At 33.6% G+C, this 19916-nt stretch overlaps 3 protein-coding genes across 4 annotated transcripts in view; 2 read left to right on the top strand and 1 right to left on the bottom strand.

Moving 5' to 3' along the window:
- LOC127706915 (protein SSUH2 homolog) overlaps window positions 1-19916 on the top strand; it is a 373615-nt gene that overhangs the window by 210055 nt on the left and 143644 nt on the right. The window lies entirely within an intron of this gene.
- On the bottom strand, window positions 699-9920 carry LOC127707232 (uncharacterized). Its single transcript, XM_052211794.1, has 7 exons — window positions 9842-9920; window positions 8452-8504; window positions 7062-7192; window positions 4110-4262; window positions 3591-3637; window positions 2194-2244; window positions 699-811 (listed from the first exon to the last, which is right to left on the bottom strand). Exons 2-6 carry the CDS (start codon window positions 8496-8498, stop codon window positions 2197-2199), a joined length of 426 nt encoding a protein of 141 aa, XP_052067754.1. The 5' UTR covers window positions 8499-8504; window positions 9842-9920; the 3' UTR covers window positions 699-811; window positions 2194-2196.
- LOC127707216 (uncharacterized) lies at window positions 10931-18852 on the top strand. Its single transcript, XM_052211792.1, has 6 exons — window positions 10931-10994; window positions 12255-12385; window positions 15269-15421; window positions 15903-15949; window positions 17315-17365; window positions 18740-18852. Exons 1-5 carry the CDS (start codon window positions 10948-10950, stop codon window positions 17360-17362), a joined length of 426 nt encoding a protein of 141 aa, XP_052067752.1. The 5' UTR covers window positions 10931-10947; the 3' UTR covers window positions 17363-17365; window positions 18740-18852.

The following is a 19916-nucleotide window of genomic DNA, read 5'->3' as shown; positions in this document are numbered from 1 at the left end:
CAATACGTTATTGCTTGCATTTTAATAACGATTTTATTTTATTCATTTTTAATCAGTACGCTAAATACTTTATTGCATGGTGATGTCTTTTTTATTGGACTTTTATTATTTGATATTGCCCCCTTAATATTTTTCTGTCTTCTTAAATGTTTTTTGTTAAACTGTTCATCGTATGATACTATTTATCAGAATGAATTAAGTTTGATTCTAAAAGACAATACATAGCTTAATTTCCGATAGAATTTTTGTTTTTGTAAAAATGTCATTCGATGAAATATTTTGGGGGGAAGGGGGAGGGCTTTTAAAAATGACCCCAGTATGAAATAAATGCCGGAGAAAATGTCCCTTCCTATTTCAAAACTAATAAGTAAAAAGGGAAAAAGCTAAACATTGTAATCTATTGATTGATTGGTTGGTTAATTAATGATTGCTTAACGTTCAATGGCAACATATTAATGAGATATAGATATATCCTGCTTTGCTCATGACCGACATGCTGAGTCGGATTTTAAGCATGCTCGCTCAGAAAGTAACAATTCGTATGTTGACATTATCTCACTACTCAGGCACATTTTTCTGACTTTAGATTTTACCAATTGCTCGAACTCCTTAATGCCGCGTGTTTGATGGAGATGTAGCATCCGGGAATCGAACCTACATCCTCCCACATTTGAGGCAGGAACACTACCACAATGCGATTCTAACGCCCTTTCAATTTATTATCCTGTTAACATGGAAAGATATAATTCTTGTCCTTTATTAAAACTTTTTGTGTCTCCATTTGCGTACCTGGTCGCGTCAGTAAGGAGAGCTGAAACATAAAATGATAACAATCATTAGTATGCCATACCGATAATATCATCAGAACAGTATTATTGTATTTTGACAAGTGAAACAAACATTTTCGTCTTTTTATATACTTCCATACACCTTTACAACATTATAAAGTGCATTCTAATCAGTGGACGAAAACAAACACCAGGAACAGGAGAAGAAGCAGTTGCACTAAGGCTTCTACAACAAATGTAGGGCTCCACAACTGGTACTTCTATTGTTACCACTTGTCTTTCTGGTGTACTGCTGTTTCATAAGCTTCTTCTAGTACTGACTATCTAGTTCTGCTATATTGCTGATGATTTTTATCTTATTTATGCTCCTGTTTACAGTTTAAATGCTGTAACAATGTATGCTGTTGCTAAATGAGTTACCTGAAAGGGCGTATCTTCAAAGTCTACGTATCGACAGCACGCTCAGTTGAAGAAAAGATAATCCGGGTCAAGAAATCTTCTCTGATACTTTGTTGTACATTTATAAAATATTTGATTTTGAGAGAATTTCTCTAAGTGACGCAGTCTTTTAATCTGGTGAATTGAATGGAGAATAACTATCCAACTATATCACGGCTACATGTATTACTCTTATTACTACCACCAGTTATAACTACAGCACTTTCTCAACAGTACTAATAACTTTGAACATACATTCTCCTTCTTTTGCCTTTATTCAAGATATTCGAATTTCAGTTTTTTACATTCGAGGTTTTATTATATATAGTGTGCGTATCAAACTTTTTATATTAAAATATGGAGATCAGAGAAATATTGTTTCTCATTATCCAACAGAGGAATAATTTCTTTCTCCTATAAATTTTTCATTTTTTCGTTTTTGTTTTAAGCCCCGTGATCGGATATGGCATCAATGGAAGCTATTAATGACGTTACGTTATTTTAAACTAGCTACCAATCAGTGAAAGTTCCAGAAAAAACTATCTATAATTCTAGATGCTTGGTATTTTTATTATATTATAACATATTTCTGTCTATAGAAATGCAATCAGCTTGAATAAAAAGAGATGTGAAGTAAAAGTCAATGGGACTGCAATCCATCAACACAATAAAACACATAAGACATATATCGTTTTAAGTGCTCTTGGTATATAATGTCTGTCCTCGAGACTTTTAATTGGTTGCCTTCGATGTGATGTTGATTTCTTCATGTTTTGTGCATTTCAAACAAATGTTTTACGGAGCTAAGAAGTCTACATGCGCTTTAAATAGGACAAGAGGATAGTTATGCAATATCTTATACATTCTGTGTGATAAAGTTATAGTATCTTTTTGTATTCAAAAATAAAAATGATACAATATTATTCCATTTCATATTGTTAATAATCATAATTAACATAGAACTTACAGATCAACCTTGATGACCATGATCCGTGACGTGGCCAAGATGTTTCATGAGCTGAAAAGAATGATATAATTTTGTTATGATCTTTAACATATATATATATATATATAGAAGTCTATAAAAAAGGACCAACCAGCAAATTTAATATGTGTCGGATCTTCTAGAATAGACGGTATTGCGCAGATAAGGAAGAGTTATAAAAGTCTAAAGATTTGCGCAACGGTACTAATATGAAATGGTAATATACGAAGATGATGTTATAAAATCGTGTTGACAAATAATTCGGCTGAACAAATAGCCTTCGTCAGCGTCATATGTGAATATATATATATGTGAGGGTGTGTGTGTGTTAAAGGAAAATAGTTCGATAAGCATATTATATTTACAATATTTATTCACTAATGGGACTTAAAAAAACGGATATAAGACATTATATAAATTTGGTCCTTCAAAGAGGTTTTCTTGATTTACTCTCTCCATGAACGCACAAACACAAAATCCATAAAAACTTTTCCAACAACAGACAGAAGTAAAAGAAATTATTGTACTAATGATATTCTACATAAATACGATTTTTCACTCTCGGAATGGTAAGCATGTTGTTTTTACGAACGCAATCAACGCCAGCACAAATAAAAGATGATGAAATCACCACACAAGTGAAATGTGTTGCTGTAAAATTTGATGTTTTGTCTTGTTGAGTATTATAACTATGAAATTCTAGTGCAATTTAAAAATCAGGTTTGTTAAGTCAATGGGACAAACACTAATAATTCTCTCAATACAAAACAGGAACCAACTGTCTTTGCTCTAGTGGATAGTTGTCTAATTGGCAATAATACCACATCTACTTATTTTATATATGTTGTTAGAATTTTATTCAAATTTTCTTGCATATTTCCATATAAACATGGTTTAAAAAGAATACACAAACATTGGTTGACTTGTGGGTCATCTATAAAATGTTTTGAACAAATGCATTAGGGGAGATGTCATTTGTCGTCAAATATGTTTTCCATGTATAAATTATTCTACTATTGTTGACTTCTCCGCCAAACAAACAGTTGAATCTTAATATGACAGACATTAAAAAATACAAGAGTAAATGTGAATAAAAGCATATTTTGGGTATAACATCAATGAGACAGCAGCCCAAAGACAAAAATAACCCTAAAGATGTCCAGAGAGCAACAATACTTTATAGAAGGCAATGTATATACAAAAGCAACTATAAAAAAGAAATTCATAGACGTATTAAAAAAAGATATTCAGTATTAATAATTAAGATACCATCGGTTTCAATTGGTAATTTAAATAAAAAATCTTATCTTAAAGAAATTGTGTGTTACATTTATGGCCAGTATCTTGAGCACTGGGTGTTACCATACTTATAGTCTTACCTGAAGGTAAAAATGTTCAAACTCATGTTCGCTGACCTGTCCATCTCCTGTAAAAATGAAATGCATATATTACAATGAATAAATCAACTAACAAGCACCTTTTTTTTTATCATACTCTTCGCCATATAATAGAAAAAGCCTATAAAACATTGATAACTGGTCGTACAACGATAAGGGTGTAAGTTGTGCGTTAGCATTGTATTTTATTTTATATCTCTTTTCTGTATAACTTCATTGTAAAAATCTTGCTTCAATTCTTGTAACTTTTGTCTGGAATAAAAAAATCCATAGTAGATAAAAAAAAAAGTGTAAGATTAATACCGTTATTGTATGATTTCAGTTGTATTTCTGATGTTCACTTACAAAAGTATCAAAGTTTATTTGAATGATATAACAATTTCTTAGAACTTTATTATGCAAATGGAAAGATACAAATAAATAAACATTTCAAATTGTTAAATGAATTAGATTAATCAATACTTTCATAAGAATTCGCTGTGATTTGTAACTAAAGAGTACCTGTTTGGTCCATTTTATGTAGTATGGTCAAAGCTTCTGCATGGGTCAGAGAACAGTCATTATTAGGATCAAAACTACTAAATATTTGTAAGGCAAGTGCCTTTGGAGCAGACGAGTGAGCTACGTATTCATCACATGTTAACGTTCCGTCACCTGAAGCAATAGAAACATTATAATGATAAATCTATAGTACAATTGAAATTTAACCATGTCTTGAAATACAATTTATAGTATTTAAATAAATGTCTTGACAACCAGGTATATTCAGTCTTTTTGCAATATTTTGTTTTCGTATATTGCTGCCTAAACAGACAATCTTAAAAATATATAATTTCCAATCATTATGACTTAGTGGACTTATGAAAAGGAACAACACAGGAGACTGCATCCCGTCTCAGAGAATCTATTTTCAATAAAGAAAGGAACATGTGTAAATGACAACAAGACAACCACCGAAAACAGATTATAAGTTTGATTAGATAATGTTTTATTTATCTTTGTTCCACATTTCATTTCTTGAAAGTCGTGAGGTCTAAACAAAGAATTGGACGTCGATTTGACAAAAAAAAACCCTCTTCAATTAGAGGGCGATATAATCGGCCGTCGATTTAGATTTTTTTCTAAATTATTGCAACGTCAGATTGGACGTCGAATTGAGGAACGGACGTCGATTAGAGACCAGTGTCCTATAGCCATTTTTCCGGGGGGACGAACTGGATCGATCCAGTCCCCCCCCTCAACGGGATATTTGGCATGATCCAACTTTTCCCCCTCAGCGTGATGGGGGACCAGGATCAGGCCTATTCTCCCCCTAGTAACACGATAAGCTCATTTCCCCCCTTGTAGTAACGTCAGCGACGTCAGTTGGAAATTTGATCCATTAAATGATGGTAACCTTCTTTTAAATAGTTTAGCGTTACCAAACAATAATCGTTGACACATAAACAGACCAGTGAACAAATTGACAGACTGGTGGTCCTATAGATAAACTAACTAGTGGACACACACCAAGACTGGTGGATGTGTAGACAGGCTGCATGTGGACATGTTAACAGATTGGTGGACCCATAGACAGACTTGTACACATGTCGACAGACTTGTGGACACATAGCTAGACCAGTGGATGAACATGATGACTGGCTGGTGAACATGTCAAACGACTGGTTGACACGTAGACAGACTGGTGAACATGTGACAGACGTGTAAGCCTGTCGACAGACTGGTGAACATGTGACAGACGTGTAGGCCTGTCGACAGACTGGTGAACATGTGACAGACGTGTAAGCCTGTCGACAGACTGGTGAACATGTGACAGACTTGTAAGCCTGTCGACAGACTGGTGAACATGTGACAGACGTGTAAGCCTGTCGACAGACTGGTTACTATATACACAATATGGTGAACATGTAAACGGATTTGTGGACATATACACAAATTGGTGGACATGTTAACAGACTACTGAACATAAAGACAGACTAATGGACATTTAGACAGACGAGTGGCCATGCAGAAATATATTGAGATTTGTAGATACGTGGTGAAATCACCATACTATCTGGCATGCACACGCAAGCGGACACAGACGGCTGCACAAACTTAAAGTTCAATGTTTAATGTAGGGTTACTCCTTTAAATAAGTATTATACCAATGTCCGTTTTTCAGGATGTTAAATATATGAAAGGATGGAAAATTTCAACCTATCATATACCAATATTAATGGGTGGCAATTTTATCAAACAGTATACATTTGTACATGTATCAATGGGTCATAATATCCTAATGAATATTAAATAAAATTAATCCTGCGGTGAAAGTGTTAATCTCTAAAATTTTACAGTAGTATTTTATCATCAACAGTAAATATGAGAACACATTTTCTTGTAAGCCGTACGAATAAATCGAATTTTTGGACAGAGTCAATACTAGTAAATGAACGGGATATCTATCGAATGCAAACGGCACCCCTGTAACAAAAAATAGGTGCCCCACCCCTACTCCCCGACCCCAGACCTTTCATGTGACATGCGCCGTGTCGACAAAACGAACACAATTTGTACCCAATATTTTTCTATTGAACCTAAGCCGAAATACAGATTATTTTAGCATTCCAGGAATCAATCATTTCTTAAGAAAATGCGAAAAATATATGCAATAAATGGCCATAATTTGATGTAAATATATACATATATATAGTAAAATCTATATCGTCTGGAGAAATATGGGCATGGGGGAAAAGTGGCTATATGTATACGTATTGTCAATTTTCCGCGGGGGAAGAATGGCAACGATCCAAAATTTCCCCGGGGACAAAATGAGATCATGAAATTTTTTCCCCGGGGAAAAAAATTGGCATGGGGAAAACTATACAACACCGGTCGTCGATCTGAGTCCAATATATAGCTATATTGTATGTATATAAAAGTAGCACAGAAAAAAAAACAGTTTAACGATGGAAATTTAAAATTCAAAATTTGTCGTTTTTTTAACATGTAGCACGTTAGTTCTTGCATTTGACCAATTGCTAAGCAAGGATATATCAACTGTTTTTTCAAAGAAGTGATAACATTTGTCAACAAAAGTTGCAGGTTTTTGTAATTAAACCATACAAAACACATATTTTTAATGAAACGTTCATGCAGTCTGAAGACATTAGAGACAATTAAATATTATAATTATGCAGCTAAAATCACATTTGTTTTTTGTACTTTTCTAAATACTAGATATGCATGATAATAGACTATGTATAACTAAATCTGGAAGGTTTATAGTTCGATCTTTTTAAGACAATGATACATTAATTCTTTATTACTTCTATGCAATTGAAGATCTTGTTACTCTCAAATTGCTCGGTCACTGACGTGACCTCGCATAAATAGTATACCAAAGCTATTCATAACATAACAGTAACTTATCGATGAAGAAAAAATGCAAAAAAGAAAATAAGAACTAACTATTATCGTCGTCAGCCTTTAGAAGTGCCTCATATTCGCTGTTTTCCAATATTCCGTCATGATTCGTGTCAAGACGAGCAAACCCTTTAGCTACCAGTGCATTCAAATCATGTCCATGGACATCAACCTGACTGTAAAAAATAGTAATGCATTAGAGCATGGGGCTTTCCCATGGGTCATTTTTCTACAATATTGTGTTACTGCAACACATATGCTATAACCCTAAATTACTCATATGTAACCAACTAAAAATATATACATTTTTACGACATACAATAAAAAAATCTTTTTGTAGATTTCAAAACAATAACTATAAGTAGATGATGAACTGTCAAATTGGCAGAGGGATATTTTCATCAGCAGAACAATGTCAGGGGGAACATACACTGCAGAAGTATTGACTTTCCATTTAAAGTATCCTAGTAGGATGTACTTTCTGGAATCACTTGCTATTTATTCAAGTGAAATTTATAAGCAGTCGTTTTGGTTGACTATATGTAGATATTGTCTTACTGATCATGTTCGCTTTTTCAATTTCTGTTATTTTTCTGTTGATCTTGTATAGTTGTCGATGAGTAACACAACGGTTGGCATTAGTTGAGCAGGATCTGCTTATCCTTCCGGAGCACTTAAGATCACCCCTAGTTTTTGGTGGAGTTCGTGTTGTTCAGTCTTTAGTTTTCAATGTAGTGTTTTTGTGAATCGTCTTTCGTTTTTTTTTGTCATAGTGTTGTCAGTTTCCGTTTTTTTTCTTAAGAGTTTTGAATGTTCTATTGGTATGTATAGCCTCTTTTTTTCAAGATAATAACTATAAACAAAATGGGTAAAACAGTAAATCAAAGGAAATAACTCCTCTTAGGAGTCGATTGACAATTCCAATCTAATTGATTTGTTTGTAGATCTTCTTCTGCTTATCAGTTTGCTATTAAATTTTTGTTTTGTTTTTGTTTTTGTCTTTTTATTATAAATTTCAAATAGAAAGCTCACATAAGCACCTATATAGAGTCGATTGACTATTTCAATCAGACGGACTCTATGTGAAATCTTTCATCGTTGATTTTTGTTGCTGTAACAGTTTCTGTCTATCCATCATAGTTTACAAGATATATAGGCAAAAGGGCTATACAGAAGATAGAAGTTGATCTCGATTATGCGAGTTTTTGCAAGATTTTCAAGATAGTATACAAATACTAGAATTTTATCCCTATGTTCTATTTTTAGCCATGGTGACCATGTTGGATCATCGGACATATTTTCTTCAATCAGATACTCTATTATACTTATATCCCTACCGTTATTATCTTAGGATGATTGTGGCCAAGCTAAGATTTAAAAAAAGAATTGGAGATGGCAATGAACCAGTTGAGCTAAAAATACAATAATGACTTACCAATAAGCATATCCAAAAAGTAGGGATAATACGACGAGCAACTGCATGGTGATCTGAAACAAAATATCAAAGATCCAAACAATCTATAGTGCTTGATAGTTTTACTGACAACACATTTGTTTCGATTGTAGGGCGTATTCGTAAGTCCATATGGACGTATTTCTAAGTCTACATGGACGTACATTTGTATTCCCAAGTCCATATGGACGTATTTCTAAGTCTACATGAACGTATTCCCAAGTCCATATGGACGTATTTCTAAGTCTACATGAACGTATTCCCAAGTCCATATGGACGTATTTCTAAGTCTACATGGACGTATTCCTTAACCTATATAAGTGTATTCCTTACTCTATATTGGTGTATTCCTTACTCTATGTGGGTGTATTCCTTACTCTATATGGGTGTATTCCTGATAGTTTTACTGACAACACATTTGTTTCGATTGTAGGGCGTATTCGTAAGTCAATATGGACGTATTTCTAAGTCTACATGGACGTACATTTGTATTCCCAAGTCCATATGGACGTATATTTCTAAGTCTACATGAACGTATTCCCAAGTCCATATGGACGTATTTCTAAGTCTACATGAACGTATTCCCAAGTCCATATGGACGTATTTCTAAGTCTAAATGGACGTATTCCTTACTCTATGTGGGTGTATTCCTTACTCTATATTGGTGTATTTCCTTACTCTATGTGGGTGTATTCCTTACTCTATATGGGTGTATTCCTTACTCTATATGGGTGTATTCCTAACTCTATATGGGTGTATTCCTTACTCTATATGGGTGTATTCCTTACTCTATATGAGTGTTTTCCTTACTCTATTTGGGTGTATTCCTTACTCTATATGGGTGTATTCCTTACTCTATATGGGTGTATTCCTTACTCTATATGGACGAAACGCCTACAAAATTATAAGCCTGTTATCTTTGATGAGTTTTTTTCAATACGACAAAACCAGAGGATCTCGAAAAGTATTTAAAACAGAAAGTAAAACTTAGCGTTGTCTGATCCTATTGAAGTCATATACTGATAGCATTCCATCTTCTGATTCTAGTACTCAATACAAATCATCATCTATAGATTTCAAGTAATTAGTGCTACATTGATGACCAGTATATGTTCAATATGTATAAAGTCTAACTGTTTCAAAAGCAGAATACCAGACAAAATGCATGTACATTGGGAGAACTCGACAATAAAATATACGATTTTTAAGATTTATCCACTTTATAAAATACGTATCATATAGAAATAGAAAGTATGGTGGGATTCATTTTTCCAAGAAACTGTAAAATTTGAAGTACAAATAAATACCTCATGCAGTGTAAATTTAAAGATAAATTTGAAGTTATCTCGAACGATATAAATTTAGCACTCACCTAGATCCAAGTGAAGACTTACTAAGACTAGTCTAGACTATAGATAGCATTTAAAGCTTAGTCATTTGTCTTATCTTTCATACAGGTAAATGACAAATCACGTTTTACTTAGTTTGGTTGACCTTAGTTTCACTATCCATCATAACTAGAAATAGTGTTCATTACCTCAAGTCATGATTCCATTGATGCCATATTTTGCCTCCACATATCGATCTTTTATCTAAATGCAATTGGTAGCAGATGAGAAAAGCAATTACAGAAAAAAGTCATGCTTTATCCTTTTTATGGTCAATCGTATGGCAGATTAAAAAGTATCCACGCCAACAAAACGAAAGTATCATCCGTTTAAAAAATGTTAATTACTTAATAGTTATATTCTCAGAAGATGAAAGTACGCTTATCAACAAGAAACCGTAGCTCTTGTACACCCATATAGAGTTAGGAATACACCCATATAGAGTAAGGAATACACCCATATAGAGTAAGGAATACACCCACATAGAGTAAGGAAATACACCAATATAGAGTAAGGAATACACCCACATAGAGTAAGGAATACGTCCATTTAGACTTAGAAATACGTCCATATGGACTTGGGAATACGTTCATGTAGACTTAGAAATACGTCCATATGGACTTGGGAATACGTTCATGTAGACTTAGAAATACGTCCATATGGACTTGGGAATACAAATGTACGTCCATGTAGACTTAGAAATACGTCCATATTGACTTACGAATACGCCCTACAATCGAAACAAATGTGTTGTCAGTAAAACTATCAGGAATACACCCATATAGAGTAAGGAATACACCCACATAGAGTAAGGAATACACCAATATAGAGTAAGGAATACACTTATATAGGTTAAGGAATACGTTCATGTAGACTTAGAAATACGTCCATATGGACTTGGGAATACGTTCATGTAGACTTAGAAATATGTCCATATGGACTTGGGAATACAAATGTACGTCCATGTTGACTTAGAAAAACGTCCATATGGACTTACGAATACGCCCTACAATCGAAACAAATGTGTTGTCAGTAAAACTATCAAGCACTATAGATTGTTTGGATCTTTGATATTTTGTTTTAGATCACCATGCAGTTGCTCGTCGTATTATCCCTACTTTTTGGATATGCTTATTGGTAAGTCATTATTGTATTTTTAGCTCAACTGGTTCATTGCCATCTCCAATTCTTTTTTTAAATCTTAGCTTGGCCACAATCATCCTAAGATAATAACGGTAGGGATATAAGTATAATAGAGTATCTGATTGAAGAAAATATGTCCGATGATCCAACATGGTCACCATGGCTAAAAATAGAACATAGGGATAAAATTCTAGTATTTGTATACTATCTTGAAAATCTTGCAAAAACTCGCATAATCGAGATCAACTTCTATCTTCTGTATAGCCCTTTTGCCTATATATCTTGTAAACTATGATGGATAGACAGAAACTGTTACAGCAACAAAAATCAACGATGAAAGATTTCACATAGAGTCCGTCTGATTGAAATAGTCAATCGACTCTATATAGGTGCTTATGTGAGCTTTCTATTTGAAATTTATAATAAAAAGACAAAAACAAAAACAAAACAAAAATTTAATAGCAAACTGATAAGCAGAAGAAGATCTACAAACAAATCAATTAGATTGGAATTGTCAATCGACTCCTAAGAGGAGTTATTTCCTTTGATTTACTGTTTTACCCATTTTGTTTATAGTTATTATCTTGAAAAAAAGAGGCTATACATACCAATAGAACATTCAAAACTCTTAAGAAAAAAAACGGAAAGTGACAACACTATGACAAAAAAAAAACGAAAGACGATTCACAAAAACACTACATTGAAAACTAAAGACTGAACAACACGAACTCCACCAAAAACTAGGGGTGATCTTAAGTGCTCCGGAAGGATAAGCAGATCCTGCTCAACTAATGCCAACCGTTGTGTTACTCATCGACAACTATACAAGACCAACAGAAAAATAACAGAAATTGAAAAAGCGAACATGATCAGTAAGACAATATCTACATATGGTCAACCAAAACGACTGCTTATAAATTTCACTTGAATAAATAGCAAGTGATTCCAGAAAGTACATCCTACTAGGATACTTTAAATGGAAAGTCAATACTTCTGCAGTGTATGTTCCCCCTGACATTGTTCTGCTGATGAAAATATCCCTCTGCCAATTTGACAGTTCATCATCTACTTATAGTTATTGTTTTGAAATCTACAAAAAGATTTTTTTATTGTATGTCGTAAAAATGTATATATTTTTAGTTGGTTACATATGAGTAATTTAGGGTTATAGCATATGTGTTGCAGTAACACAATATTGTAGAAAAATGACCCATGGGAAAGCCCCATGCTCTAATGCATTACTATTTTTTACAGTCAGGTTGATGTCCATGGACATGATTTGAATGCATTGGTAGCTAAAGGGTTTGCTCGTCTTGACACGAATCATGACGGAATATTGGAAAACAGCGAATATGAGGCAGTTCTAAAGGCTGACGACGATAATAGTTAGTTCTTATTTTCTTTTTTGCATTTTTTCTTCATCGATAAGTTACTGTTATGTTATGAATAGCTTTGGTATACTATTTATGCGAGGTCACGTCAGTGACCGAGCAATTTGAGAGTAACAAGATCTTCAATTGCATAGAAGTAATAAAGAATTAATGTATCATTGTCTTAAAAAGATCGAACTATAAACCTTCCAGATTTAGTTATACATAGTCTATTATCATGCATATCTAGTATTTAGAAAAGTACAAAAAACAAATGTGATTTTAGCTGCATAATTATAATATTTAATTGTCTCTAATGTCTTCAGACTGCATGGACGTTTCATTAAAAATATGTGTTTTGTATGGTTTAATTACAAAAACCTGCAACTTTTGTTGACAAATGTTATCACTTCTTTGAAAAAACAGTTGATATATCCTTGCTTAGCTATTGGTCAAATGCAAGAACTAACGTGCTACATGTTAAAAAAACGACAAATTTTGAATTTTAAATTTCCATCGTTAAACTGTTTTTTTTTCTGTGCTACTTTTATATACATACAATATAGCTATATATTGGACTCAGATCGACGACCGGTGTTGTATAGTTTTCCCCATGCCAGTTTTTTCCCCGGGGAAAAAATTCCATGATCTCATTTTTTCCCCGGGGAAATTTTGGATCGTTGCCATTCTTCCCCCGCGGAAAATTGACAATACGTATACATATAGCCACTTTTCCCCCATGCCCATATTTCCCCCCACAATATAGATTTTACTATATATATGTATATATTTACATCAAATTATGGCCATTTATTGCATATATTTTTCGCATTTTCTTAAGAAATGATTGATTCCTGGAATGCTAAAATAATCTGTATTTCGGCTTAGGTTCAATAGAAAAATATTGGGTACAAATTGTGTTCGTTTTGTCGACACGGCGCATGTCACATGAAAGGTCTGGGGTCGGGGAGTAGGGATGGGGCACCTATTTTTTGTTACAGGGGTGCCGTTTGCATTCGATAGATATCCCGTTCATTTACTAGTATTGACTCTGTCCAAAAATTCGATTTATTCGTACGGCTTACAAGAAAATGTGTTCTCATATTTACTGTTGATGATAAAATACTACTGTAAAAATTTTAGAGATTAACACTTTCACCGCAGGATTAATTTTATTTAATATTCATTAGGATATTATGACCCATTGATACATGTACAAATGTATATTGTTTGATAAAATTGCCACCCATTAATATTGGTATATGATGGGTTGAAATTTTCCATCCTTTCATATATTTAACATCCTGAAAAACGGACATTGGTATAATACTTATTTAAAGGAGTTACCCTACATTAAACATTGAACTTTAAGTTTGTGCAGCCGTCTGTGTCCGCTTGCGTGTGCATGCCAGATAGTATGGTGATTTCACCACGTATCTACAAATCTCAATATATTTCTGCATGGCCACTCGTCTGTCTAAATGTCCATTAGTCTGTCTTTATGTTCAGTAGTCTGTTAACATGTCCACCAATTTGTGTATATGTCCACAAATCCGTTTACATGTTCACCATATTGTGTATATAGTTACCAGTCTGTCGACAGGCTTACACGTCTGTCACATGTTCACCAGTCTGTCGACAGGCTTACAAGTCTGTCACATGTTCACCAGTCTGTCGACAGGCCTACACGTCTGTCACATGTTCACCAGTCTGTCGACAGGCCTACACGTCTGTCACATGTTCACCAGTCTGTCGACAGGCCTACACGTCTGTCACATGTTCACCAGTCTGTCGACAGGCTTACACGTCTGTCACATGTTCACCAGTCTGTGTGTCTCCGCAAGTCTCTCTATATATTCACCAGTCTGTCTACGTGTCAACCAGTCGTTTGACATGTTCACCAGCCAGTCATCATGTTCATCCACTGGTCTAGCTATGTGTCCACAAGTCTGTCGACATGTGTACAAGTCTGTCTATGGGTCCGCCAATCTGTTAACATGTCCACATGCAGCCTGTCTACACATCCACCAGTCTTGGTGTGTGTCCACTAGTTAGTTTATCTATAGGACCACCAGTCTGTCAATTTGTTCACTGGTCTGTTTATGTGTCCACGATTATTGTTTGGTAACGCTAAACTATTTAAAAGAAGGTTACCATCATTTAATGGATAAAATTTCCAACTGACGTCGCTGACGTTACTACAAGGGGGGGGGGACATGAGCTTATCGTGTTACTAGGGGGAGAATAGGCCTGATCCTGGTCCCCCATCACGCTGAGGGGGAAAAGTTGGATCATGCCAAATATTCCGTTGAGGGGGGGGACTGGATCGATCCAGTTCTTCCCCCCGGAAAAATGGCTATAGGACACTGGTCTCTAATCGACGTCCGTTCCTCAATTCGACGTCCAATCTGACGTTGCAATAATTTAGAAAAAACTCTAAATCGACGGCCGATTATATCGCCCTCTAATTGAAGAGGTTTTTTTTTTTTTGTCAAATCGACGTCCAATTCTTTGTTTAGACCTCACGACTTTCAAGAAATGAAATGTGGAACAAAGATAAATAAAACATTATCTAATCAAACTTATAATCTGTTTTCGGTGGTTGTCTTGTTGTCATTTACACATGTTCCTTTCTTTATTGAAAATAGATTCTCTGAGACGGGATGCAGTCTCCTGTGTTGTTCCTTTTCATAAGTCCACTAAGTCATAATGATTGGAAATTATATATTTTTAAGATTGTCTGTTTAGGCAGCAATATACGAAAACAAAATATTGCAAAAAGACTGAATATACCTGGTTGTCAAGACATTTATTTAAATACTATAAATTGTATTTCAAGACATGGTTAAATTTCAATTGTACTATAGATTTATCATTATAATGTTTCTATTGCTTCAGGTGACGGAACGTTAACATGTGATGAATACGTAGCTCACTCGTCTGCTCCAAAGGCACTTGCCTTACAAATATTTAGCAGTTTTGATCCTAATAGTGACTGTTCTCTGACCCATGCAGAAGCTTTGACCATACTACATAAAATGGACCAAACAGGTACTCTTTAGTTACAAATCACAGCGAATTCTTATGAAAGTATTGATTAATCTAATTCATTCATGTGGCACATTTAACAATTTGAAATGTTTATTTATTTGTGTCTTTCCATTTGCATAATAAAGTTCTAAGAAATTGTTATATCATTCAAATAAACTTTGATACTTTTGTAAGTGAACATCAGAAATACAACTGAAATCATACAATAACGGTATTAATCTTACACTTTTTTTTATCTACTATGGATTTTTTTATTCCAGACAAAAGTTACAAGAATTGAAGCAAGATTTTTACAATGAAGTTATACAGAAAAGAGATATAAAATAAAATACAACGCTAACGCACAACTTACACCCTTATCGTTGTACGACCAGTTATCAATGTTTTATAGGCTTTTTCTATTATATGGCGAAGAGTATGATAAAAAAAGGTGCTTGTTAGTTGATTTATTCATTGTAATATATGCATTTCATTTTTACAGGAGATGGACAGGTCAGCGAACATGAGTTTGAACATTTTTACCTTCAGGTAAGACTATAAGTATGGTAACACCCAGTGCTCAAGATACTGGCCATAAATGTAACACACAATTTCTTTAAGATAAGATTTTTTATTTAAATTACCAATTGAAACCGATTGTATCTAAATTATTAATACTGAATATCTTTTTTTAATACGTCTATGCATTTCTTTTTTATAGTTGCTTTTGTATATACATTGCCTTCTATAAAGTATTGTTGCTCTCTGGACATCTTTAGGGTTATTTTTGTCTTTGGGCTGCTGTCTCATTGATGTTATACCCAAAATATGCTTTTATTCACATTTACTCTTGTATTTTTTAATGTCTGTCATATTAAGATTCAACTGTTTGTTTGGCGGAGAAGTCAACAATAGTAGAATAATTTATACATGGAAAACATATTTGACGACAAATGACATCTCCCCTAATGACATTTGTTCAAAACATTTTATAGATGACCCACAAGTCAACCAATGTTTGTGTATTCTTTTTAAACCATGTTTATATGGAAATATGCAAGAACATTTGAATACAATTCTAACAACATATATAAAATAAGTAGATGTGGTATGATTGCCAATTAGACAACTATCCACTAGAGCAAAGACAGTTGGTTCCTGTTTTGTATTGAGAGAATTATTAGTGTTTGTCCCATTGACTTAACAAACCTGATTTTTAAATTGCACTAGAATTTCATAGTTATAATACTCAACAAGACAAAACATCAAATTTTACAGCAACACATTTCACTTGTGTGGTGATTTCATCATCTTTTATTTGTGCTGGCGTTGATTGCGTTCGTAAAAACAACATGCTTACCATTCCGAGAGTGAAAAATCGTATTTATGTAGAATATCATTAGTACAATAATTTCTTTTACTTCTGTCTGTTGTTGGAAAATTTTTTATGGATTTTGTGTTTGTGCGTTCATGGAGAGAGTAAATCAAGAAAACCTCTTTGAAGGACCAAATTTATATAATGTCTTATATCCGTTTTTTTAAGTCCCATTAGTGAATAAATATTGTAAATATAATATGCTTATCGGACTATTTTCCTTTAACACACACACACACACACACCCTCACATATATATATATATTCACATATGACACTGACGAAGGCTATTTGTTCAGCCGAATTATTTGTCAACACGATTTTATAACATCATCTTCGTAGATTACCATTTCATATTAGTACCGTTGCGCAAATCTTTAGACTTTTATAACTCTTCCTTATCTGCGCAATACCGTCTATTCTAGAAGATCCGACACATATTAGATTTGCTGGTTGGTCCTTTTTTATAGACTTATATATATATATATATATATATATATATGTTAAAGATCATAACAAAATTATATCATTCTTTTCAGCTCATGAAACATCTTGGCCACGTCACGGATCATGGTCATCAAGGTTGATCTGTAAGTTCTATGTTAATTATGATTATTAACAATATGAAATGGAATAATATTGTATCATTTTTATTTTTGAATACAAAAAGATACTATAACTTTATCACACAGAATGTATAAGATATTGCACAACTATCCTCTTGTCCTATTTAAAGCGCATGTAGACTTCTTAGCCCCGTAAAACATTTGTTTGAAATGCACAAAACATGAAGAAATCAGCATCACATCGAAGGCAACCAATTAAAAGTCTCGAGGACAGACGTTATATACCAAGAGCACTTAAAACGATATATGTCTTATGTGTTTTATTGTGTTGATGGATTGCAGTCCCATTGACTTTTACTTCACATCTCTTTTTATTCAAGCTGATTGCATTTCTATAGACAGAAATATGTTATAATATAATAAAAATACCAAGCATCTAGAATTATAGATAGTTTTTTCTGGAACTTTCACTGATTGGTAGCTAGTTTAAAATAAGGTAACGTCATTAATAGCTTCCATTGATGCCATATCCGATCACGGGGCTTAAAACAAAAACGAAAAATTTATAGGAGAAAGAAATTATTCCTCTGTTGGATAATGAGAAACAATATTTCTCTGATCTCCATATTTTAATATAAAAAATTTGATACGCACACTATATATAATAAAACCTCGAATGTAAAAAACTGAAATTCGAATATCTTGAATAAAGGCAAAAGAAGGAGAATGTATGTTCAAAGTTATTAGTACTGTTGAGAAAGTGCTGAAGTTATAACTGGTGGTAGTAATAAGAGTAATACATGTAGCCGTGATATAGTTGGATAGTTATTCTCCATTCAATTCACCAGATTAAAAGACTGCGTCACTTAGAGAAATTCTCTCAAAATCAAATATTTTATAAATGTACAACAAAATATCAGAGAAGATTTCTTGACCCGGATTATCTTTTCTTCAACTGAGCGATACGTCGATACGTAGACTTTGAAGATACGCCCTTTCAGGTAACTCATTTAGCAACAGCATACATTGTTACAGCATTTAAACTGTAAACAGGAGCATAAATAAGATAAAAATCATCAGCAATATAGCAGAACTAGATAGTCAGTACTAGAAGAAGCTTATGAAACAGCAGTACACCAGAAAGACAAGTGGTAACAATAGAAGTACCAGTTGTGGAGCCCTACATTTGTTGTAGAAGCCTTAGTGCAACTGCTTCTTCTCCTGTTCCTGGTGTTTGTTTTCGTCCACTGATTAGAATGCACTTTATAATGTTGTAAAGGTGTATGGAAGTATATAAAAAGACGAAAATGTTTGTTTCACTTGTCAAAATATAATAATACTGTTCTGATGATATTATCGTTATGGCATACTAATGATTGTTATCATTTTATGTTTCAGCTCTCCTTACTGACGCGACCAGGTACGCAAATGGAGACACAAAAAGTTTTAATAAAGGACAAGAATTATATCTTTCCATGTTAACAGGATAATAAATTGAAAGGGCGTTAGAATCGCTTTGTGGTAGTGTTCCTGCCTCAAATGTGGGAGGATGTAGGTTCGATTCCCGGATGCTACATCTCCATCAAACACGCGGCATTAAGGAGTTCGAGCAATTGGTAAAATCTAAAGTCAGAAAAATGTGCCTGAGTAGTGAGATAATGTCAACATACTAATTGTTACTTTCTGAGCGAGCATGCTTAAAATCCGACTCAGCATGTCGGTCATGAGCAAAGCAGGATATATCTATATCTCATTAATATGTTGCCATTGAACGTTAAGCAATCATTAATTAACCAACCAATCAATCAATAGATTACAATGTTTAGCTTTTTCCCTTTTTACTTATTAGTTTTGAAATAGGAAGGGACATTTTCTCCGGCATTTATTTCATACTGGGGTCATTTTTAAAAGCCCTCCCCCTTCCCCCCAAAATATTTCATCGAATGACATTTTTACAAAAACCAAAATTCTATTGTCTTTTAGAATCAAACTTAATTCATTCTGATAAATAGTATCATACGATAAACAGTTTAACAAAAAACATTTAAGAAGACAGAAAAATATTAAGGGGGCAATATCAAATAATAAAAGTCCAATAAAAAAGACATCACCATGCAATAAAGTATTTAGCATACTGATTAAAAATGAATAAAATAAAATCGTAATTAAAATGCAAGCAATAACGTATTGGCTTCATGAAAATACGTAAAATAATTGGTAGTATGTTGTTTCTCCCTAATACTCATATTCCAATAAATGTCCAACAATGGTTGTTTTTAAACCCGTGATTAATAAAAATACAGGGGAAATCGGCCTGTAAATTATGTCAAGATATCAAACTTTATTGTTCAGTATATACATATACTGTTTATTTCCCCCAAATAATCTTTTACACCTTCTTCTGCGTTGTGTTCTGCAAATAAACTAATACAAAAGAAACAGAAATACACATCGATGTCAGATCTTTGACATCTTTGTTTTTTATATACTCACTTCTTCTAGACTCGGGACAATTTAATAAGAGTTTGACATATTGTATAGACACTGTCTATTATTGAAACCGTATGCTGACTTA

Source organism: Mytilus californianus, unplaced genomic scaffold, assembly GCF_021869535.1.
Source record: "Mytilus californianus isolate M0D057914Y unplaced genomic scaffold, xbMytCali1.0.p SCAF_1, whole genome shotgun sequence".
Classification (NCBI taxonomy): Eukaryota; Metazoa; Mollusca; class Bivalvia; order Mytilida; family Mytilidae; genus Mytilus; species Mytilus californianus.
This window is presented reverse-complemented; position numbering and strand designations above follow the sequence as displayed.